Here is a 22,983-nt window from a genome sequence, read left to right on the forward strand (position 1 = left end):
CTTAATGCCTTTAGAGGTAAACCATGAAGCTGTGACCATTCTGCTGGAATCAAGCTGTTGTTACAATTCAGTCCCACATTACTGGATGAGTAAGTGACCAGCACATTTACCTATTTGGTAATGTGGGGCTCAACATCCCCAGAGAGATGGGATGTTCATTCAGTGCTGTTTTCCATGTTCCCACTGCTGACTACAACTAAAACTGAAACAGCTTCTTGTGATTTTCAAAAACTGTCCAATGCAATTCAATTCAAGATTGTTGATTGTCATTCTTTAGTAAATGGACAGAAAGGAGAACAAAATGACTGTTACTCTGAATCTGATGCAGCATTAAAGAAGCACAATAAATATAAACATAAAAGCAATCATTTCAAACAGACTGTTGAATATTTCTGCATATATGCTCAATTAGCTTATAGACATAGACTATATATCCACTAGGTTAATCACAATGTTTCTTTGGATTGAGGCATGGTCTAAAGAGAACCTCTTGTTTACAATGTGAGGGTGAACAAGGAGTATTGGTTAGAAGTTTAACTTAGTCAAAAACAAATCTACCCCTTGGAAGGGTCATGCTGCTGTTCCAGAAAACAAATGTTCACAAAGTGTCCTCTGGTCCCTGGAAAGTGCGTATCCAGCACAAACTCTGGCTGAACTCTTGGTCTGACAACCTCCCTGAAATGCCATCTATAACACTCTTTGCCTCCTGTGCTCTCCTCACTGATCCGGCTTCATCTCCAACCATCCATATGGTCTGACAGGAGCTACAGGTGGTAAACACTTGCTGCAGAAATTTTCTTCAGTGTCACCGGACTGTTCCCTAATCTCAGGAAATCAGCCACTCCACTGGCTGCCACCACTGCCCTTGCAGTGAACATGCGGAGTTGAGGAAAAACGTAAAATCTTATCTTGACTTACCTCATTGCTACTCACCCTCCTCACTGAATCCTGGTGTTCACCAAAGCCAGCACCTTAACATACTGACAGCACTTGGTGCGATCTCCACAACTACACACTGAACGATTGACAAGCAAATGCAGAAAGCTGTCCATTTTATCCAAACATTTCAGCCTCCAGTTGAAGGATCAGGTTGGGTAATTTCACCTGTGTAGCTGTTTGAAATGTCTAAGTATGTGTTCTTAGCATAATAAAGACAGCCACACTGACCTAAGAATCTAATTGTTTTGAGTATCTGTATTACTAATGACTGGATGGGTAAAAATTGGATTTTCTTCATTTATACAACTCTATTATACCATTGTCTACCCACTTACATTTTGGTAGGAATAATCAAAATAGGACATACATGGTAAATGGTAGGGCATTGAGGAATGCAGTAGAGCAGAGTGATCTAGGAATAATGGTGCATAGTTCCCTGAAGGTGGAATCTCATGTGGATAGGGTAGTGAAGAAAGCTTTTGGTATGCTGTCCTTTATAAATCAGAGCATTGAGTTTAGGAGTTGGGATGTAATGTTAAAATTGTACAAGGCATCGGTAAGGCCAAATCTGAAGTATTGTGTACAGTCCTGGTCACTGAATTATAGGAAAGATGTCAACAAAATAGAGAGAGTAAAGAGGAGAATTACTAGAATGTTACCTGGGTTTCAGCACCTCAGTTACAGAGAAAGGTTGAACAAGTTAGGTCTTTATTCTTTGGAGCATAGAAGGTTGAGGGAGGACTTGATAGAGGTATTTAAAATTATAAGCAGGATAGATAGAATTGATGTGGATAGGCTTTTCCCATTGAGAGTAGGGGAGATTTAAACAAGAGGACATGAGTTGAGAGTTAAGGGACAAAAGTTTAGGGGTAACACGAGGGGGAATTTCTTTATTCAGAGAGTGGTAGCTGTGTGGAACGAGCTTCCAGTAAAAGTGGTAGAGGCAGGTTCGATATTGTCACTTTAAAGTAAAATTGGATAGGTATATGGACAGGAAAGGAATGGAGAGTTATAGGCTGAGTGCATGTCAGTGGGACTAGGTGTGAGTAAGCATTCTGCATGGACTAGAAGGGCCGAGATGGCCTGTTTCCATGCAGTGATTGTTACATGGTTATATGATTAAATATAAAACCTCACCTGCTTATTAGGACCAAAGGATTTTCCATGCATTATGGTTAGCATTCCATGGTTTCACTGAATGGTACCAAGGACTATCGATTTGAAGAAATTAATGACAGGAAGCTCAGGTAATAAGATGGTAAAGCTGTCTAACTGATCATTTACATGCATCAGCCAAAGCTCACCCCATCACTGAATGTAGTCCAACAGGAATATTAAACCCACTTCAACATTTGCATAAATTTGAAACAAATTGTGACCATATGTTTGTTTCTACACACATACAGTAAGTGAAAATGAAATATTATAGACAAGATATTGCACATTTCCCACTCTGAGGCCTCTCTTCAAAGATCAAGTTTGAACTTTAATCGCCATATATATTTACACATTTTAGGAGTTTGCTGTGGTGTGTTCAGGGCAAAAATGTGACAAAAAACAACATTCAACAATGATAACAAATAAATAATTATATAAAGAATCATATATAAATAAGAATGCTAATGAAGTTAGAAGTTAAAAGATGGGAATGGAATAAAATATGTATAAATAAATAAATATCAGAATGCATTTACAATGTCACTCTCTTGTTACCCTATTTACACAATTCATCGAATGGCCTGATCATAAAAGACCTTACCTCTTTCATGCTTCCTGATACGTCGAGGACTAAGCAAAGCGCACGGTTCTTGGCCTGTAGAAGTGTGAATGTTGGGATGGTTGAACCAGTATAGGGTGAAGAAATGCTTCTGAAATCTTCTGACTGGCTAATCACATCCCAAGTGCTCCTGTAATTACACATACTGTTCTGCATGTTGGGTGCTTCGGTATTGTGGGTCTTGTCAGTGCAGAATTCGAGCACCTAGAAAATGCATAATGTGTTAAACAGATGAGTAGCTGAAAGGAAGTCCTTATTCAGAAGGTTACAACTGATCTCTAAGACTTATTTCAAAGAATAGCCAGGAGATTATTCCCATTTTATACCTGATAGTTACACTTCAATCAACATCACAAACAACAGGTCACCTGTTCCAAGTCAGAAATGTTCCCTTTGAACTTTCTTGTCCATGCAGAGATTTTTGCCCTTCTACACTTATCCCATTTTCCCTCAACTGAATCATATTCTATTTGCCTTTCTTTTAGTGCCTAGCATTGAGGGTACAGTCGTCCCTTGGTATCCGTGGGGGATTGGTTCCAGGACCCCACATGGATGCTCAAGTCCCTTATATAAAATGGCATAGTTTTTGCATATAACCTATGCACATCTTTCTGTATACTTTAAATCATCTATAGATTGCTTATAATTCCTAATACAATGCAAATGCAATTTAAATAGTTGTTATACTGTATTGTTTAGGGAAAAATGACAAGAAAAAAAGTCTGTACATGTTCAGAACAGACGCAACTATCGTAGCTCTTCTGGGAACGCTGATGCTGCCTCAGCATCAGCCAATGCTGATTCTCCCGTGATCTTTAAGCTCTTGATGCTGTAGCACTTTACATAGCAAGCCAGCCATCCCTTACTATCTTTAGACTCCTTCCTCTCGCTCATAACACAAGCAGCTGTTACGTACCCCGTAACTGGGTCACATACCAGCAAAGATAGAGAGGTCCATTGAAGTCTGATGGTACTATTTTTAACAGTATTTATTGATAAAAATACACAAAAATAATATCAATGCAAACATACTGATAATATACGTCGTCACTACTAAGCCTAAAAGCGCGGGTATAATAATAATCCTAAGAAATAGCTCTGTCATTGTCCAGGGGATAATGTATTGTCCAATGGAAATATAAAAGTCACTCAAGTTCATGCAGGCTGCAGCCTTTGATTGAAGTCAAGAGAGAGAGTTTAAAACTTGCCCTTCCTTCTATGATGTCAATTCTTCAAGAGTCGTTGGGGCTGATTTCTCCTTTGTTTTAGCTAAAGCCGTTCATCCGTGGTAAGGCCCACCAATTCCGAGGCAAATGGAAAAGGACGCACGTGGGCTTTCCACCGGCTGTCGCTATTACGCTGTTACAGGATTTCTAGTGTTTCTTCTGGTGTGTCTAAAGGGGTTGTTCCCCAGACCCTCTTTTATCCTGACTCACAGGGTCTCAGATGTCAATCAGGTTGGAATGGTGCAATCCCTCCACCAACCCCCCTCTGTTCATTGCCTGCGGGCTTCGATGAATAGTACAGTACTCAATACACAATTCCGTCTCCAAGAGATAATGGCCGTTATCTGTGGCTTTGTCTCTTGGAGGCCCAGGACACATTCCAAACCTTGAGGAATCTGTGTGTCTCTCTCTCATTTCCTGGGTCCCAGACCCGAATTAAAAGCGATCTTGCGATTCTCAAAAAGGAGGGGGCTATGTTGCACCCTTCGGCCCCTCAGAGTTGGGGCACAGGTGTAACACCCCCTTTCTTCAATGCGTTTTTACCATCGGTAAAAACGAAGTAATACAGAGTCTTACAGGATTTTAGAATCTAACACAAAACAAAAGTTTTTTTTTCTCTACAGAGTAATACAGTTATACATTCAATTCAGCATCTAAACAGTTAATGATTACATTGTCACTTCCTTTAATACCTTAACATCTTGTACCTTACTAAAGTCTTGTAGCATCAGACTCCAATTTAATAACCACCCATTTTTTTTATTTCTTATTTTCTTTAACAAACAAAAACTAAAGAGTTGTCTTTATTACTGACATGCTTTGTCAAAATCCCTTAAAACTGGCTTCTGCTATTTAACCCTTGCCTCTTTTCCAGTTAATTCCCTCATAGTGAGCTTGTGCACCCTGGCGAAATAGGCTTTTACCCGCTCCTTTCATAGGAGTTATTTTATCAACAATGTGTTCCAAACTTAGAACATTTTCTGAATTTCCACACAATTCTTTAATTTTACGCAAGGTGCTAGTTTTCTCTTCAGGACCCTTCAGGCTATTAGGTCTCAATGCCAGCGATCCCTCTTTGTTCAAACAGCATTTCGAATTCTGCGGTTTCACACCACACTCTGGAATAACAATAGAGTGTGGGGGCCCTTTAACTTCCAACTCAACCTGTAATTGATTCACAGGCACTGCGGTACCAAGCCATTGTCTCTGTAGCCTGGTTGCTGCTTCTGATATCAGTCCAGCCTTTAAATTTTCTTCATTCAATTTGGGAACTACACATTTTCCTTTTCCTTCAATAATAATATTCACCTCACTACCTTTGATCTCCTCATTAACTTTTAACACACCTTCAAGCACAAACACCTGGGAACTCTCACTTCCCACTATTACCAAGGTTAACCCTTTCTTCACTGAACCAAGTCCATCTGACCCACAAGGACTGCATTCCTTTTTGACTGAATCAAATACCTCAGACTTTTTCTGAGCTCCATTACTAGGTTCATTACCATGTGCAGCCATATCTTTGACACACTCAAACAGGACATTTGCCTCTTTCAGGATTTCAATACCCGTACCCTGTTCAAATTCAAAATTCCCCTGATCCTCCCAGCTACTCTCTGAGCAACTCCCTTCCGGAGCAAACTCAACCCTGCGGGCTGAAACAACCTCATCTGCCAACCCAGCAGACTTCTTCAAGGTAAGAGCACCCTTTTCATTTAGGACTGCCCTCATTTCATTATTGGGAACACCTTTAGAATTTTCAACTTCTGCCAGTTCTGCCAAACCAGACAGATCATCCATGTCCAACTCTGGACCTTTTAACAGCTCTATCTGTTTCTCATCTTTATTTCATGCCTCTAGAACTTTTCTCCTCGCTAAGGGCAGGTCTACCTCCTCTCCCTTACTCTCTTTCACTTTACTACTCTTTGTTTTACCCCCCTCTAAACCCTTGTGGTACAAGGTCGGTAAAAATGTCTTGGCCAAATCGATACTGGCTGGATTTAAACTGCTCTCGTTCTCAGCTGCCTTTCTCGACATGCTGCGAGTGACTGCGCATGCGGGATAGATCTTGGAATCTAGGGGCAGGACCTCCACCGGCTGTCTCATCAGTGTCATTGCTGATCAAACCTTACCACCGGCTAAATCATTACCCAGAAGGATATCTGTGTCAGTTCTCGGGAATTCTGATTGCACCCCCATTTCAACTGGTCCAGATACCAGCTCACAATTCATAATGATCCTATGCAAGGGCACCGTTTCTATCCCTTTTCTTATTCCTTTCACAGCTACCATTCCTGTCTTGCGACCAAAATCCAGTACCTTTCTGCCAATCAATGACTGTTCAGCGCCCGTGTCTCTCCAGATCCGCACGGGAACTGGTGGGTCTCCCTCCCTCACAGACACAGTTCCGTTTGACATACAAGTCTCAGACCCTTCTCGTACTCCGTCTACCCGGGGCTCTCTTGTCAATTTACTGATTACCACGGCACATCCAATAGGGACTGCTGCTTTCCCTTTTCCTGTCTCCTTCCTCGGAGCAAAGCACCTAGATGCAATATGTCCCCCCTTTCCACAATTAAAACAGGTCAAGCACAGAAATCTCTGGCCGTCCTGCTTCTCCTCCTCGATCTTACCACTAGCTCCCAGCGGGACCTCTGCCTCAGCCGGCGGGCTTTCTCCATCATTCCCACGGTCTCTCTGGGAACCTTTATTCGAGGAAAACTTTGTCTTGTGGGTTAGGGCATATTCATCTGCGAACCTAGCAAATTCGGATATAGACTTATTCGGCTTCTCATTCAAATAGATCCGGATATCCTCTGAAACACCACTTTTAAATTCCTCGATCAGAATTAACTCCCTGAGATGCCAAGAATCCTCTTCCACTATTTCTGCTGTACACCAACAATCCAAGAGCACACCATTCTCATAGGCAAACTCGGTATACGTCTGATTCCACCCTTTCTTTAAAATTTCTGAACTTTTGTCTATATGCTTCAGGTACCAATTCATAAGTCCAGAGAATGGCCTCCTTTACTTTGGCATAATTCTCCACCTCTTCCTCCTCCATGGACAATGCCGCATATGCCCGTTGTGCCTTTCCTTTTAACACACTCTGTAACAACGCCACCCACTGCTCTTTGGGCCACTTCTGATTCACTGCCACCTTTTCAAAAAGCAGGAAATAACTATCAACATCCGTCTCCTTGAACAGAGGTACTAACCTAAGCTCCCGACTAACATTAAACCGCTCCTCTCGGTCTGACCCTTGAACTCTTCGCTCTTGCCTTAACTTCTCCATGTCCAAGTCATGTTGCCTCTGTTTCTCTTTCTCCTCATACTTTCTCTCCTTCTCGGCTCTCTCCCTCTATTTTTCAGCTGCTTCCAGCTGTTTTAACTGAATTTCATGCTCCAACCTTAATTTCTCCAACTCTAACTGAGCCATCCCACTGGCTGGTGCCTTTTCAGGGATATTTTCCAATACCGCAGCTGCGAGCACATTCTTCTCAATATAATACTGAGTTATGGCCCTTCGCACCTCCCGCTTTTTCATTGACAACCTCACCTCTGCGAGGTTTAGTCGTTTCGCAATATTTATCAAGTCCGATTTGGTGGCCGCCTCCAGTGCCTCCAGAGTCAGGTTTTCTATAAATTCATCCACGTCCATCTTTGCTGGTTTCCCGTCTGGCTACCTGTGTACCAGATCCAAGTTTGGACTTACAAGCCTGATTCACTGGCCTCCCAATTTGGTGTCAAATCCCGAGACAAGAACCCCAAGTTGTTACGTACCCCGTAACTGGGTCACTTACCAGCAAAGATAGAGAGGTCTGTTGAAGTCTGATGGTACTATTTTTAACAGTATTTATTGATAAAAATACACAAAAATAATATCAATGCAAACATACTGATAATATACATCGTCACTACTAAGCCTAAAAGCGCGGGTATAATAACAATCACTGTCATTGTCATTGTCTAGGGGATAATGTATTGTCTAATGGAAATATAAAAGTCACTCAAGTTCATGCAGGCTGCAGCTTTTGGTTGGAGTCAAGAGAGAGAGTTTAAAACTTGCCCATTCCTTTTATGATGTCAATCCTTCGAGAGTTGTTGGGGCTGATTTCTCCTTTGTTTTAGCTAAAGCCATTCTTCTGTGGTAAGGCCCACCAATTCCAAGGCAAGTGGAAAAGGACGCACGTTGGCTTTCCACCGGCTTTCGCTATAACGCGGTTACGGGATTTCTAGTGTTTCTTCTGGTGCGTCTGAAGGGGTTGTTCCCCAGACCCTCTTTTATCCTGACTCACAGGGTCTCAGATGTCAATCAGGTTGGGATGGTGCAATCCCTCCACCAACCCCCTCTGTTCATTGCCTGCGGGCTTCGATGAATCGTACAGTACTCAATACACAATTCCGTCTCCAAGAGATAATGGCCGTTATCTGTGGCTTTGTCTCTTGGAGGCCCAGGACACATTCCAAACCTTGAGGAATCTGTGTGTCTCTCTCTCATTTCCTGGGTCCCAGACCCGAATTAAAAGTGATCTTGCGATTCTCAAAAAGGAGGGGGCTACGTTGCACCCTTCGGCCCCTCAGTGTTGGGGCACAGACGTAACACAGCGAACGAACAATGAACTATGCTCAAACAATGCTGGAGAGAGACAGGATCTGTGAAATGTTGGGAGGCTACAGCAGGGTATGCCTACGCATCACTTCATTTGCATGGTTTCAGCATAGTGCTTGGCGTGCGGCAAATTCAAGTTTTGCTTTTTGGAACTTTCCAGAATTATTTTTTTCAAATGTTTTCGATCCACAGTTGGTTGAATCCGCGGATACGGTGGGCCAACTGTATTTAAAGTGGAGGCTGATGGGTATGTAATTAGTAAGGACATCAAAGCTTATCGGGAGAAGGCATGTGAATGGGGTTGAAAGAGAAAATTAATCAGCCATGACCAAATGGCAGAGGAGACTTGATCGGCTAAATAACCTAATTCTGCTCTATGTCTTATAGTCTTACAGTCTTATCAGATTTCCCAAAATGTTCAGGATTTTGAGTCAGGGAATATCTTCTTGGAATGGGATGGGCGCTGTTGTTAAGGGTTATGACCTACCCTGTTCAGTTTGAAATATGTTAATTATTAGTCCATGGCTAGACAAAATCAGGAGTGTTTTGATGGCTGATGGATAGTGTCACATTGAACAATGTACAATCATCAGCAATAACACAGTGAGGATAAGGTTACTGATACTGGCAAATTTCTGATTGGTTGATCTGGTAAGGATATACCAATGCACAGGATTGGAGAAGATGGCACTACCGAACATGTGCGATGGCTTATTGGTAGTTAAAAAGTTAAGAAATCCAATTGAAAACATCACTATAAACACCTTTTCTGTGGTAAATTGTGTTAACCTATCACTGCAAACAGTGAGGAGGCAAGTGTTGGTGAGGCAAGTTCAGGAGATGAGCCAAGATGGTGTGCTGCAGATTGATTGCAGATGGAGTGAGCCATTCAGAGATGAGAGGTTGGGGCATTCGAGGGCTGATGTCTATAAAACTGGTCCAGACAGGAGGCTGGATTGCTCTGGGCACCAAGCTGATTTGAAGAGCTTGGGAGCAGCTTCGGGCTCGGCAGAGAAATCTGGGCCCAGGGCCCTTCACAGTAGCTGGGTCCTAGTGTGAGGTACAATCTGCTGTTTACACATTTTGAACGTCAGCCCAGAGCGAAGATGAGAGCCAATGTTGCTTTGTCTCCACGATGTTCCAGGGTGCCTGAGCCTTTCGCCTGCCCTAGCAGACTGAAAAGACAGGGTATCAGGATCCGAGATGACAGGAAATTTCGTTCACTCTCTGTGATGGTCATTCTTCTCTCCATGGCACTGAGGCTATAAAGACTTCTCTGGCTGCTGTGCTAATATGATGAGCTGGTAAGTGAGGCTTTGGGCCTACTGCGGGCTGCTCCGGTGTTCGGATCTGAGGACTCAATTTGGTTTGGATTGTTGTTGTTTGCTTCAATTGTTTGCATGATTTATACTTTTTTCCCTCTTGCACTAAAGGTCTTAATTTTTATATTTTCTTTACTTGGGTTTTTCCAGGTTTTTTGCTTTGTGGCTCTCTGTAGACAAACAAATTTCAAGGTTGTATAATATGTACATTCTTTGATAATAAATGTACTTTGAATCTTTGTAATTTTGAATAATCAGCAATAAACAGTGAGGTTAATGTCACTGACTCTAGCAAATTTCTGACTGGTTGCATCACCACCTGGTATGGACGTACCAATGCACAGGATTAGAGAAAATTGCAGAAGGTTATGGACTCAGCCAGCTCTATCCTGGGCGCTCGCCTCCTCACCAGTACACAAAGTCCAGGTACCACCTCTAGAGAACCACCTCACATGTGAAGTGTTAATTCCAGACCAAACCTGAATCACAGAGGGATGCTCGACAGATGTGGAAGGGCTTGAATGCTATCACCTTCTACAAAGTAAAACCCAATGACAAAAAAAGTTTTTTTTTTCCCAGATGAGAGTTCATTTTATGTTTACAATGAGTGACAGAACATGGAGGCACCTTCAGCAGCTTCCACAGTCCCCGATGACCCTGTGATTTCAGTCTTTGAGGCTGACATATGAACTTCCTTAAGGAGGGTGAACGCACTGAGAGCACTTGGCCCAGGTGGTGTACTTGGCTAAGAACTGAAGACCTGTGCTAATCAACTGGTTGGATTGTTTACTGATATCTTTAACCTCTCACTATGGCAGTCTGAGATACCCCCCTGTTTCAAGCAGGCTTCAATTATAGTGGTGCTAAGAAGAACACAGCAACCTGTCTCAATGACTATTGTCCAGTACCTCCACTGTGATGAAGTGTTTTGAGAGGTTGGTGAAGCAAATCAACTCCTGCCTGAGAAACAATTTGGATCCACTCCAATTTGCCTTCTGTCACAACAGGGCCACAGCAGATGCCATTTCATCGGCACCACACTTAACCCTGGAACATCTAGATGGTGAAGGTGCATACACCAGGATGCTCTTCATTGACCAGAGCTCTGCAGTCAACATTATCTTCCCTTCAAAACTAATTAATAAGCTCCAAGACCTTAGCCTCAATACTTCTTTGAGCAACTGGATCTTTGATCTCCTCACTTGCAGATTCCAGTCTGTTGGTCATAACATCACTTCCACAATCACCATGAGCACAAGTGTACCACAGAGCTTGTGCTTCACCCCTTGCTCTGCTCAGTTATGATGTGAGGCTAAGTACAGCTCCAATGCCATATTAAGCTTGCTGACAACACCACTGTTGTTGGCCAAATCAAAGATGGTGACAAATCAGAATATAAGAGAGAGATTGAAATTTTGGATGAATGGTGGTGCCACAGCAACAGACACTCACTCAACATCAGCAAAACTGAAACGCTGATTATTGAGTAAAGGAGGAGGAAGCCTGAGGGCCATGAGCCAGTCCTCATTAGGGAATCAGTAGTGGAGAGGGTCAGTAACTTTAAATTCCTTGGCGTCATCATTCCAGAGGATTTATCCTGGGTTCAGCACATAACTGTCATTACAAATGAGGCACAGGAACACCTTGGCTTCCCTAGAAGTTTGTGAAGGTTCAGCATGTCATCTGAAACTTTAATAAACTTCTCTAGATGGATGGTGGAGGGTAAGCTGACTGGTTGCATCATGGTATAGTATAGAAACACCAATGAACTTGAATGAAAAAACCTACAAAAATAGTGGGTCCAGCCCAGTCCATTTCAGGTAAAACCCTCCGCACCATTGAGCACATTTACATGGAGCACTGTTGCGGAAAAGCAGCATCCACAATCAAGAACCCGCACCATCCAGGCCATGCTCTCTTCTTGCTGTAGCCATCAGGAAGGAGATATAAGAGCTGTAAGACCCACACTACCAGATTCAAGAACAGTTATTCCCTTCAACCATCAGTCTCTTAATACAGAGTGGGTAAATTCTCGCACTCAACATTGAACTGATTCCATAACCTATGGACTCACTTTCAAGGACGTTACAACTCATGTTCTCAATATTAATTAATTAGTTTATTTATTTCTTGCTTTTTTTCCTTTTTTACCTTTGCACAATTTGATGTCTTCTGCGTATTGTTTGTCTGTCCATTTTTGGTGCAGTTTGTTATTGATACTATTGTGTTTCTTTAGTACTTACTATGAACACCCACAAGGAAAAGCATCTGAGGATGGTGACATGTAAGTACATTTATAATAACTCTATTTTGTCTTTGAACTCTGGATAGAGGACATCTTTAGAGAGTGGTGCCTCAAGAGGTGGCACCCGTCTTTAAGAACTCTCACTATCTGGAGCATGCCCTCTTCTCATTATTACCATCCAGCTGGAGGTACAGACGCCTGAAGAACCACACTCAATATCTCTATGTTTCATGAACACTACCTCACTATTTAGCTCTTTTTTCTATATTTTAATATATTATATTGTAATTTGTAGTGCTTTTTATATATTCCAAAGCACTGCTGCTGCAAAACAACAGATTTCACAGCATACGTCAGTGCTAATAGTCTCTGTCCTCAACTCTGTCCTGTCCCACTTTTAAAATTGTGCCTCATGTGACAAGATGCTACTTATCAACATCAGATCAGTATCTAAATTAATCATCCCTCAGAAGCTGGTGAGTAAACTGTCCTCATTGGGTCTCAGCATTTCTCTCTGTAACTGGATCTTGAACTTTTTGACACAAAGGTCACAGACAGTCTGTGTTGGCAGCAACATCTCTAGCTCCATCACACTGAGCACTTGCGCCAAAGTGCTCAACCTTCTGCTGTTCACGCTGCTAACTAATATTTACAGGAGCATCTTTGAGAGTACCCAGACCAGATGCATCACCATCTGGTATGGATTTGCAAGCACTTGAACACAAGATCCAGAAAGGATTGTGAGGACTGCTGAGATTATCGGGGTCTCTCTTCCACCCATCTGAGATACTTATCAGAAACGCTGCATACGCAAAGCTTTTAGCATTGTCAAGGATCCCTCTCACCCATCCCACCATCTCTCTGACCCCTACCATCAGGCAGAAATTAAGACAGCGACTGTTAGGATGGGGAACAGCTTCTCCCCACTTCCCCTGGCCATGAGATGACTGAACTCCCAACCAGGTCTCTTCACATATAACGTATCAGTAACATTAAGCCAATTATTTTTGACTTGTGTTGTAAATGCATTTTATGCCAGATGTCAATCTTCTGGAATATATTTTGGTATTTGTTAGTTTATTTGTGGTAATATTACTTTATGTGTTCTGTGTGGGTTACATGTAGTGATATGTAGTGTGTGGTTGAATATGGAGGAACATGGTTCAGTTTAGCGAGGTATACATGTGTACAGTTGAATGACAATAAACTTGAAGCAATAAACCTGATCCTGAAGCTGATGAGTTCAGGCTGGCCTGGGATATTACCTTGACAATGCTCTGCAGTGATCAACTGTAACTAATATAATGAGCTGCAGGTAGAAGACTTCATCATCAGTGGGGAAAGCAGTCCGGTGACTCTACTTACATTCTTCAATCCTTGATTATACATTATTGAAGATGATGCATCCTGGTTCTTCTCTGGATAAAATGTACAATATCCATCTGGCAATCCTGTCTTTTTATTAATGGTACAGTCTGAACAGATACTGCCACTGCAATCTTTAATAACTCCTTTTATCACCTTTGAACACCTGAAAGACCAGTGACAAACATCAATCAGATTTGTTTCTAAGTGATATTTCTATCATTAACCATTGAGTAATTGTGTGCCAGCTTTATTAGAAGAGGCTGAGAATTGGAATTTCTCTCAGGTGGAAGGTATACATAGAACACAGAAGAGCTCAGCACAGGAACAGACACTTCAGCCCACATTGTCACTGCCAAACATGATGCCAAATTAAACAAATCCCATCTGTCTGCACATGATTTCTACCCCCTCCAATGCCCACCTGTCCAAATGCCTCTCCAAGATCACTATTGTATCTGCTTCTATCAGTTTGCCAACAGAGTAAACATCTAACTCACACATTTCCTGTGCACTTTCTCTTTCTAACATTAAAACTATGCTCTGTTATTTGACATTTTCACCCTGGGAGAAAAAAAAAACTAACAATTTACTTTATCTACGCAACACACACACACAAAATGCTGGAGGAACTCAGCAGATCAGGCAGCATCTATGAAGAGATATAAACATTTGACATTTTGGGCCGAGACCCTTAATTATATCCAATAAACATGTTCCATAAGACAATAAGATGATAAGACCTTAAAAGCTTGGAACAGAATTAGGCCTACAGCCTATCAAGTCTGCTCCAGTTTTCTAATCTGGCTGATTTATTATCCCTCTCAACCCCATTCTCCTACCTTCTCCCCGTAACTTTTGATGTTCTTACTAATCAAGACCCTATTAACTTACTGTTTATACATACTCAATGACTTCGCCTTCACCAATGCCTGTAGCAACAAATTCTACAGATTCACCAACCTCTGTCTAAAGAAATTGTGATTTCTCTCTGTTCTAAAGGGCCATTCTAATTTCATGTTTTTGAATCAAAAATCTATCAATCTCTATTTAAATATACCTAATGATTTGGCCGCCACAGCTGTCTGTGGCAATTAAGTCCTGAAACATAAATTGCTTATTTTCCTCCACAGATGCTACCTAACCTTTTTAGATCCTCCAGCATTTTGTTTGTGTCCAGACTTCCAGCATCTGCAGGATCTCTTGTGTAACCTATCCATGCAGCTTATAGTTTTTTATACTTCTATCTGGTCAGCTCCAGGGGGAAAAGAAAACACAAATTTTCCAGCCTACACATTTAGCTAATTCAGGCAACAATGTAATTAACTTCTTCTACACTCTCTCCAAATCCTCCACATTCTTCCTTACATGTGGTGACCAGAACTGCACACAGTATTCCCAATGTGACCCAACCATGCTTTTATACAGCTAGAACATCTTAGTCAAAGGTAGAACCATTCAAGGACAAAGAAGAGAGATTTTGCTAGGAGCCAGAGGAATGTGGGGAGGGTACTAAATGAATACTTTGATGGAATCCAGCATAGAGAATAACAGGGAAGACTGTGAGATCAGTGTAGGGCATGTTAATATTAAGAGAAGGTTGATGTTAAGATGCACGAAGTGTTAGGTCTCTTAAAGAACATTAAGGTGGATAAATCCCCAGGGATGAAATCTAACCTAGACTATTGACACAGGCAAGAAAGGAGATTACTGTGTCCTTAGTGGAGATCTTGTCCAAGTAGTTTATAAAGATCATAAATGACAAATGTCTCAACACTGATCCCTGCAGAACACCACTAGTCACAGACTTCCAATCAGTGAAACTTATGGTTCATGTAGACAGAATTCATTACCCTACCATCGTCAATCCCATGAGCCTTAATCTTTTGGATCAGCCTGCCATGAAACTCCAGAGCAACATCTGCAGAATTTCTTGTGTTGCTGATGCACTAAAATCCATGTGGACAACATTCACTGGATTCCCCTCATCAATCATCTTTGCCACCTCCTCAAAGAACTCAGCCAATTTCATAATACATGGCTTGCCCTGAACAAATTCATGCAGCCAATCCTGATAAATCCTATTTTCCAATAGGAATAAATCCTATACCTAAGAATTCTCTCCAATAGCTTGCCTTACATTGATGCGAGACTCACCTGCCTATATTTTGCCAGATTACCAATTGCTATTCATAAGCAAAGGCTCAACAATGACTATTCTCCAGTTTTCTGGGATATCACATATAGCTGGAAAGTATACAAACATCTTGTTCAAGGTTGCAGCAATCTCCTTTCTTGCCTCTGTCAATAATCCAGGATCGATCCTATCTCTGGGGATTTATCCACCTTAATGTTCTTCAAGACCTAACACCTCATGCTTCTTAATATCAACATGCTCTGGAGTATTAACATACCTCGCACTATCTCACTGTCTTCCATGTCCTTTTCCTAACTGTTACCAATGCAAAGTGCTTATTTAGAACCACACCAACTTCCTCTGGCTCATGTCATAAAGGTTCTCCTTTGTCCTTGAATGGTCCTACCTTCTACCTAGTATCACTTTCTCTTTTATGGAATGCATATACACTACAGATGTTCCTTCCGTTACATCGGGGACTAACTATGTTGTAGGAAACTGGTTTGCAATCATTAATAAAAGTCTTATTAATGTGTGCACATCTACAATCCAATAGAAAGTTCTGTTCAATTTGTGCTGAACAGCTAGATACTTCAACACAGCCATAATTACCGCATAAACACAATAGATTCTGCTGATGCAGGAAATCCAAAGTAACACAAACATGCTGGACCGATGAAAGGTTTCAGTCTGAAACATCGACTGTTTATTTTTCTTCATAGTTGCTGCCTGACTAGCTGAGTTCCTCCCACATTATGTGTGAAGAAACATCAGTTAATATTCTAGTAATATTAATAGGCTGGGAAGAATTTCAACACCTTGGTTGTCAGTTGCTATCAAAACTAAGTGCTTCATATCCCTACGCCAGAAAAAGCACAGATTAAATCTGCAATAAATTAGCCAGTGCTGGAAATTGTCAGAAGATCCATCAGCATTGTAGAGCATTGTAGAGCTGGTAAACAGTGAAATTATATCAGCACAGGGAAATGATAACTATAAAAAATAATGATGCAAAATTAGCTGGGTTGGGGGAGGATGGAGGTAAATTGACTATGACATGCAAGAAAAAAGTTAAAGTGCCTTACCTTGTTGCCTCAATGATTCCATCCCTAGATCTGTAAAAGGGCTCCTGATCATCATATTCATTAAATACACCCCACTGGAGATGGGCCCATTCATGAACAAACAATCGTTCTGTAGGAAAGGAAGTGTATTTGTTCAATACAATGCAATACATTTTTTAATATTTTATTTTGAGATACTGCACAGTAACAAGCTTTTCTAACTCAACTATACCCATGCAACCAATTACCCTACTAACCCACACACCTTTCCTCTAAGAGGACCACAGCCCTCTCATTGGGTTTTGAGGATTGCATGCCTCAATGACCCAGAAAGCTATGCTGGATGGAATCAGGGCTTCATGCTTTAGCTCTTGGTAGGTTCACCCATGCCAAGCAGGTCAAATGGTAGAGGCCAGACTAAGAATGGTCCATTGGTCCTTCAGTTTTGAGGTTCAGCTCAGGGCTAACAACCCTGATGGGTAAAACAAAATTGTTACAGAAACAGCAATAAAGATTCCTTCTATGTCTGGCTGTGATAGTATTCCAGAGTCTCCACCTGGGACTTGCATGACTGATAATAGTGAGACCCAAAAGGAAGCTACTGACATGAAGAAGGAAGCCCCGAACAATGCCAGAAATGGAGGACGTTCATTGCTTCCCTAAACACTTGTGGCATAATGAGCAGTAAAAAAAATTAAACCACACATCTTTGGAATGTGGGAGGAAACCACAGCACTGAAGGAAACCCATGCAGTCACGGGAAGAGCTACAAATTCCTTACAGACAGTGGCAGGATTTAGTAAGGGGATATTAGCTTACTCTGGAATACGCTATCCTAAAGTTCGCTAACTCTAGGGTGCTAATCTATTGGAAAAAGATCACAAATTTGTTTAAAAACTGAAAACCTTTCTAACTCACTGTCAGTCTCATCCATTTTCTGATGATAAAGATAAAGATCAGCTTTATTTATCACCTGTACTTTGAAACATACAGTGAAAAGTGGCATTTTGCTTCATCCGAAGATGTGCTGGAGCAGCTCACATGTCTCACCATGCTTCCAGCACCAATATAGCATGGCCACAACTCACCAACCCTAACCGTACATCTTTGGAATGTGGAAGGAAATTAGAAAAGCCAAAGGAAACCCATGCAGTCTTGGGGAGAATGTACAAACTCCTCACAGACAGCAGAAAAACTGAACCCGGTTCGCTGGCATTACAATAGAGTTACATGCAGGTTGTTAGCAACACTTTTCAGAATGTTTAGTTATTGGTATGATATTTTTCCTATCTCTTATTTCTATAACATAGAAAAAGGGACATCTTACCCATTGCGTCTATGCCAGGTCTCAGATGAATACTATCGGTATTTCCCCATTCCCAATCCACTTCTCACATATTAAATATGTGATATGATTAAATATTCCCATTTCAGCTTGATACAGCTATAAAGCACAACTGCTTCCAAGGTCAGTAGAGTCAACAAAGATGTCTTAATGTGTTTAAACAAACTATCGCTGCTTAAAACTGACGGAAACCACACCGATTGTGGTTGGAAGCACCCGCAAAGGATATCTCAGAGGAAGCAAAGGTGCAAAGCAGGGTTACAAGCACATTTAAGGAAAAGGGGTTTTAAACTCCCTATACCAACTATCTTGCTGGCAGACATGCAGTCTCTGATGAATAAAATCGATGATCTCAGATTGAGGATGCTAAGTCAAGGGACATTAGGACCAGGTGTGTCCTTTGTTTCACAGAATCCTGGTTAACCACTTCTGTACCGGATGCAATGATTCAGATCGACGGGTTTACTATACACGACCAGGATAGATCTAAAGAGTGTGTCAAAAGCAGAGATGGAGGAGTATGCCTCATGATCAACTTTACTTGGTGCACAACTATATCAATCCTGTCCCAATTCTGCTCACCAGGCCTGGAATATCTCGCAGTAAAGTGTCGTCCTTTTTACCTACCACGGGAGTTCTCTGGGGTCATTCTGGTTGCAGTTTACATTCCACCTCATGCCAATGTCAAGCAGGCTTTAGATGATCTGAGCAATGGGATCAACATGCACAAAACAGCGCACCCTAATGCCTTCACCATCATTTTGGGAGATTTTATCAAGGCCAGTCTGAAAAAAATCGCTAAGCAACTACCATGAACAGATCACTTGCAATATCAAAGGAGACAACACACTGGACCATTGCTACACCACCATCAAGAATGCCTATCATCCTATTCCACACCTTCAGTTCAGGAAGTCTGGTCACCTAGCTGTACTTCAACTCCCTGAGTATAGGCAGAGACTGAAGACTGCAGCACCAGTAGTGAGGACCAAGGTATGGACAAAGGAAGCACGGAGCACTTACAGGACTGCTTTGAATCGGTGGGCTGGACTGTATTCAGGGATTCATTTTCGAACCTGGCTGAGTATGCTGCATTAAAACCTGTGTGGATGAGTGTGGGCCCATAAAGACTTACTGTACATTCCCAAACCAAAAGCTGTGGATGAAGCAGGAGGTATCTTATCTGCTGAAGGCTAGATCTGTGACATTCAAGTCTGGCAACCTAGGCCTGTATCAGAAAACCAGATATGACTTGCAGAGGACATTTCATGGGTGAAGAGACGATTTTGAATGAGGTTGGAGGTGACATTGGATGCACAGCAACTCTGGCAGGGTTTGCAAGAAATTAATTCTTACAAAGTGAAACCCAATAGCATGAATGGCAGCAATGCTTCACTACCAGATGAACTCAACGCTTTCTATGCCCACATTAAAATGAAGAACACAAATGCAGCTGTGAAGATCTCTACTGCACCTGATGACCCTGTGATCTCTGTCTCAGAGGCCGATGTTAGGCTGTCTTTAAAGAGAGTGAACCCTTGCAAGGGGGAAGGTCCCAACAGAGTACCTGGAAAGGCTCTGAAAACCTGTGCAAACCAACCAGCTGGAGTATTCAGTGTCATTTTCAACCTCTCACTGCTATGGGCAGAAGTTCCCACTTGCATCAAAAAGGAACAATAATACCAGTGCCTAAGAAGAATAATGTGAGCAGCCTTAATAACTATTGCCCAGTAGCACTCACATCGACAGTGATGAAATGCTTTGAGAGGTTGGTCATGACCAGACTGAACTTTTGCCTCAGCAAGGACCTGGACCCTTTGCAATTTGCCTATTGCCATGATAGGTCAATGGCAGACACAAACTCATTGGCTCTCCACATGGCTTTAGATCACCTGGACAACACAAACACCTACGTCAGGATGCTGTTCATTGACTATAGCTCAGCATTTAATACCATTATCCCACAAACTTTAATAAGAAGTTACAGAACCCGAGCCTCTGTACCTCCCACTGCAATTGGATCCTCAACTTCCTAACCGAAAGACCACAATCTGTGCAGATTAGTGATAACATACCCTTCTTGCTGATGATCAACACTGGCACACCTCAGGGGTGTGTGCTTAGTCCATTAATCCATTCTCTAAATATACATGACTGTGTGGCTAGGCATAGCTCAAATGCCATCTATAATTTTGTTGATGATACAACCATTGTTGTTAGAATCTCAGGTGGTGACGAGAGGGCATACAGTAGTGAGTGATGCCAACTAGTGGACTGTTGCAGCAGCAACAACCTGGCACTCTACATCAAATTTAAGACGAAAGAGCTGGTTGTGGACTTCAGGAAGGGCAAGACGAAGGAACACATACCAATCCTCCAAGAGGGATTAAAGTGGAGCGAGTGAGAAGTTTCAAGTTCAAGACCTCTGAGGATCTAACCTGGTCCCAACCTATCAATGTATTTATAAAGGCAAGACAGCAGCTATACTTCATTAGGAATTTGAAGAGATTTGGCATGTCAACAAATACACTCAAATACTTCTACAGTTGTACCGTGGAGAGCATTCTGACAGGGTGAAACACTGTCTGGTATGGAGGGGCTACTGCACAGGACCAAAAGAAGCTGCAGAAGGTTGTAAATCTAGTCAGCTCCATCTTGGGTACTAGCCTATAAAGTACCCAGGACATCTTCAGGGAGCGGTATCTCAGAAAGGCAGCATCCATTATTAAGGACTACAGCACACAGAGAACATTTTTCTCATTGTTACCATTAGGCAGGAGGTGCAGAAGCCAGAAGCTCAGTGATTCAGGAACAGCTTATTCCCCTCTGTCATCCAATTCCTAAATGGACATTGAATGCTTGGCCATTACCTCACTTTTTTACATATAGAGTATTTCTGTTTTTTGCATATTTTTAAAATCTATTCAATATACATATACTGTAATTGACTTATTTATTATTTTTATTTTATTTATCATTTTTTTCTCTCTTCTATATTATGTACTGCATTGAACTTCTGCTAAGTTAACAAATTTCATGCCACATGCTGGTGATAATAAACCTGATTCTGATTCTCATTCTGACATAAGACCATAAGATAACAACCTTGTTATTTTTGCACCTTTCCAAAATCTGCCTCCCAATCTGCTCCTCGGTATCTCTGCTGCTACCTGGGGACCTGTAGATTACCCCAGTAGAGTAACAGCTCCCTTCCTGTTACAGACTTCCACTCATACTGACTCAAAAGAGGATCCTGCTACATTACCCACCCTTTCTGTAGCTTTAATAGTATCCCTGACCAGTAATGCCACCCCTCCTACCCCCCCCCCCCCCCACCATCCTTTTTAAAGCACTGAAATCCAGGAATATTGAGAATCCATTCCTGCCCTGGTGCCAGCCAAGTCTCCGTAATGGCCACTACATCATAATTCCATGTATGTATCCAAGCTCTCAGTTCATCACCTTTGTTCCTGATACTTCTTGCATTGAAGTACACACACTTTAACCGTTCTAGCTTACTATGTTTACACCCTTTATTCTGCTTCCCTTTCCTCAAAGCATCTCTTTATATTAGATCTGGCTTTACTCCATGCACTTCTTTCACTGCTCTATCGCTCTGGATCCCATCCCCCTAGCAGATTAGTTTAAACCCTCCCGAACCATGCTAGCAAACCTACCTGTAAGGATATTGCTCCCCTTCGAATTCAGGTGCAACCCAATCTGTACAGATCCCACCTTCCCCAGAAGAGATCCCAATGATCCAAAAATCAAAAACCCTGCTCCCTGCTCCATCTCCTCAGACATGCATTCAACTGCCATCTCCTCCAATTCTTACCATCACTATCACGTAGCACTGGCAGCAATCCTGACAACGCCACCCTTGAGGTCCTGTTCTTCAGCCTTCTGCCTAGTTCCTGAAACTCACGCTTCAGGACCTCATCCCTCTTCCTGCCTATGTCGTTGGTCCCAAAATATATCACAACTTCTGGCTGCTTTCCCTCTCGTAGCAAGATGTCATGCACCCGGTCAGAGACATCCCGGACCCTGGCACCCAGGAGTGTGTATTCCTCACGTCCACAAAATCTCCCGTCTGCTCCCCTGACTTTTGAGTCTCCAATGATGGCAGCTCTCCTCTTCTCCGTCCCATCCTTCTACACCACAGGTCAGACTCAGTGCCAGAGACCCTGCCACCAAGGCTCACACCTGGTCGGTCATCCTCGCCAACAGTATCCAGGACAGTAAACTTATTATTCAGGGAAATGGCTACAGGGGTGCTCTGCACTACCTGTCTACTCTCCTTCACTTTCCCCCCTCAGACTGTCACCCAATGACCTGCTTCCGGCAGCCTAGGTGTGACTATCTCTCTGTAGCTCTCAACTATGACTGCCTCATTCTCCCCTATGATTCAAAGGTCATCCAGCTGCTGCTCCAGATTCCTCACACAGTCTTCCAGATTGCCCAGCCGCATGCACTTCTGGCAGATGTGACTTTGCGGGAGAGGGGTGTTCCCCCAAGACTGCCACATCGCAAAGGAGGGGCACATCACTGTCTCAGGAAGCATTGTGAAGACCAACTGGGAACAAACTCGTCCTCCGCCTGTTCTCGTCAAGCTGTTCAAGTCAAGGCCTCAAATCGCCACCCCTTCCCTGGCCGCTCCACTTGAGGAACCCCTCTATTTCTTTGAGCTTTTCAAACTGCTTGGTCACCTGACCTCAAATGCCCAATCAGCTGCTTTCTGCTGACTCTGATCTATTCAAACCTTGATTGTCTAATCAATGGCTTTCTGCTGAGCTATTCAAATCTTGATTGACTTGGTTGCACAGTCCAACTGCTAGAATCACTCGAGTCAAAGCCTCAAATTGCCGCTCCTTCACTGGCCCACTCACTCACTGGCCGCTTTCCACTTCCCTCAATCCTGAAGCCATGGGAAGTAATTCTGCGCTATCTT

At 42.4% G+C, this 22,983-nt stretch overlaps 1 protein-coding gene across 1 annotated transcript in view; it reads right to left on the reverse strand.

Annotated features, from left to right (window-relative positions):
• The window catches only part of LOC132402344 (calcium-activated chloride channel regulator 1-like), a 73,780-nt gene that overhangs the window by 39,812 nt on the left and 10,985 nt on the right, over window positions 1-22,983 (reverse strand). The window contains exons 4-6 of the mRNA XM_059985223.1: window positions 16,712-16,820; window positions 13,490-13,655; window positions 2,699-2,920 (exon numbers count right to left, since the gene is read on the reverse strand). Of these exons, the coding sequence (XP_059841206.1) occupies window positions 2,699-2,920; window positions 13,490-13,655; window positions 16,712-16,820 (497 nt within the window). The remainder of the gene's footprint in view (window positions 1-2,698; window positions 2,921-13,489; window positions 13,656-16,711; window positions 16,821-22,983) is intronic.

The sequence above is a fragment of the Hypanus sabinus genome, chromosome 11, assembly GCF_030144855.1.
Source record: "Hypanus sabinus isolate sHypSab1 chromosome 11, sHypSab1.hap1, whole genome shotgun sequence".
NCBI classification, from domain to species: Eukaryota; Metazoa; Chordata; class Chondrichthyes; order Myliobatiformes; family Dasyatidae; genus Hypanus; species Hypanus sabinus.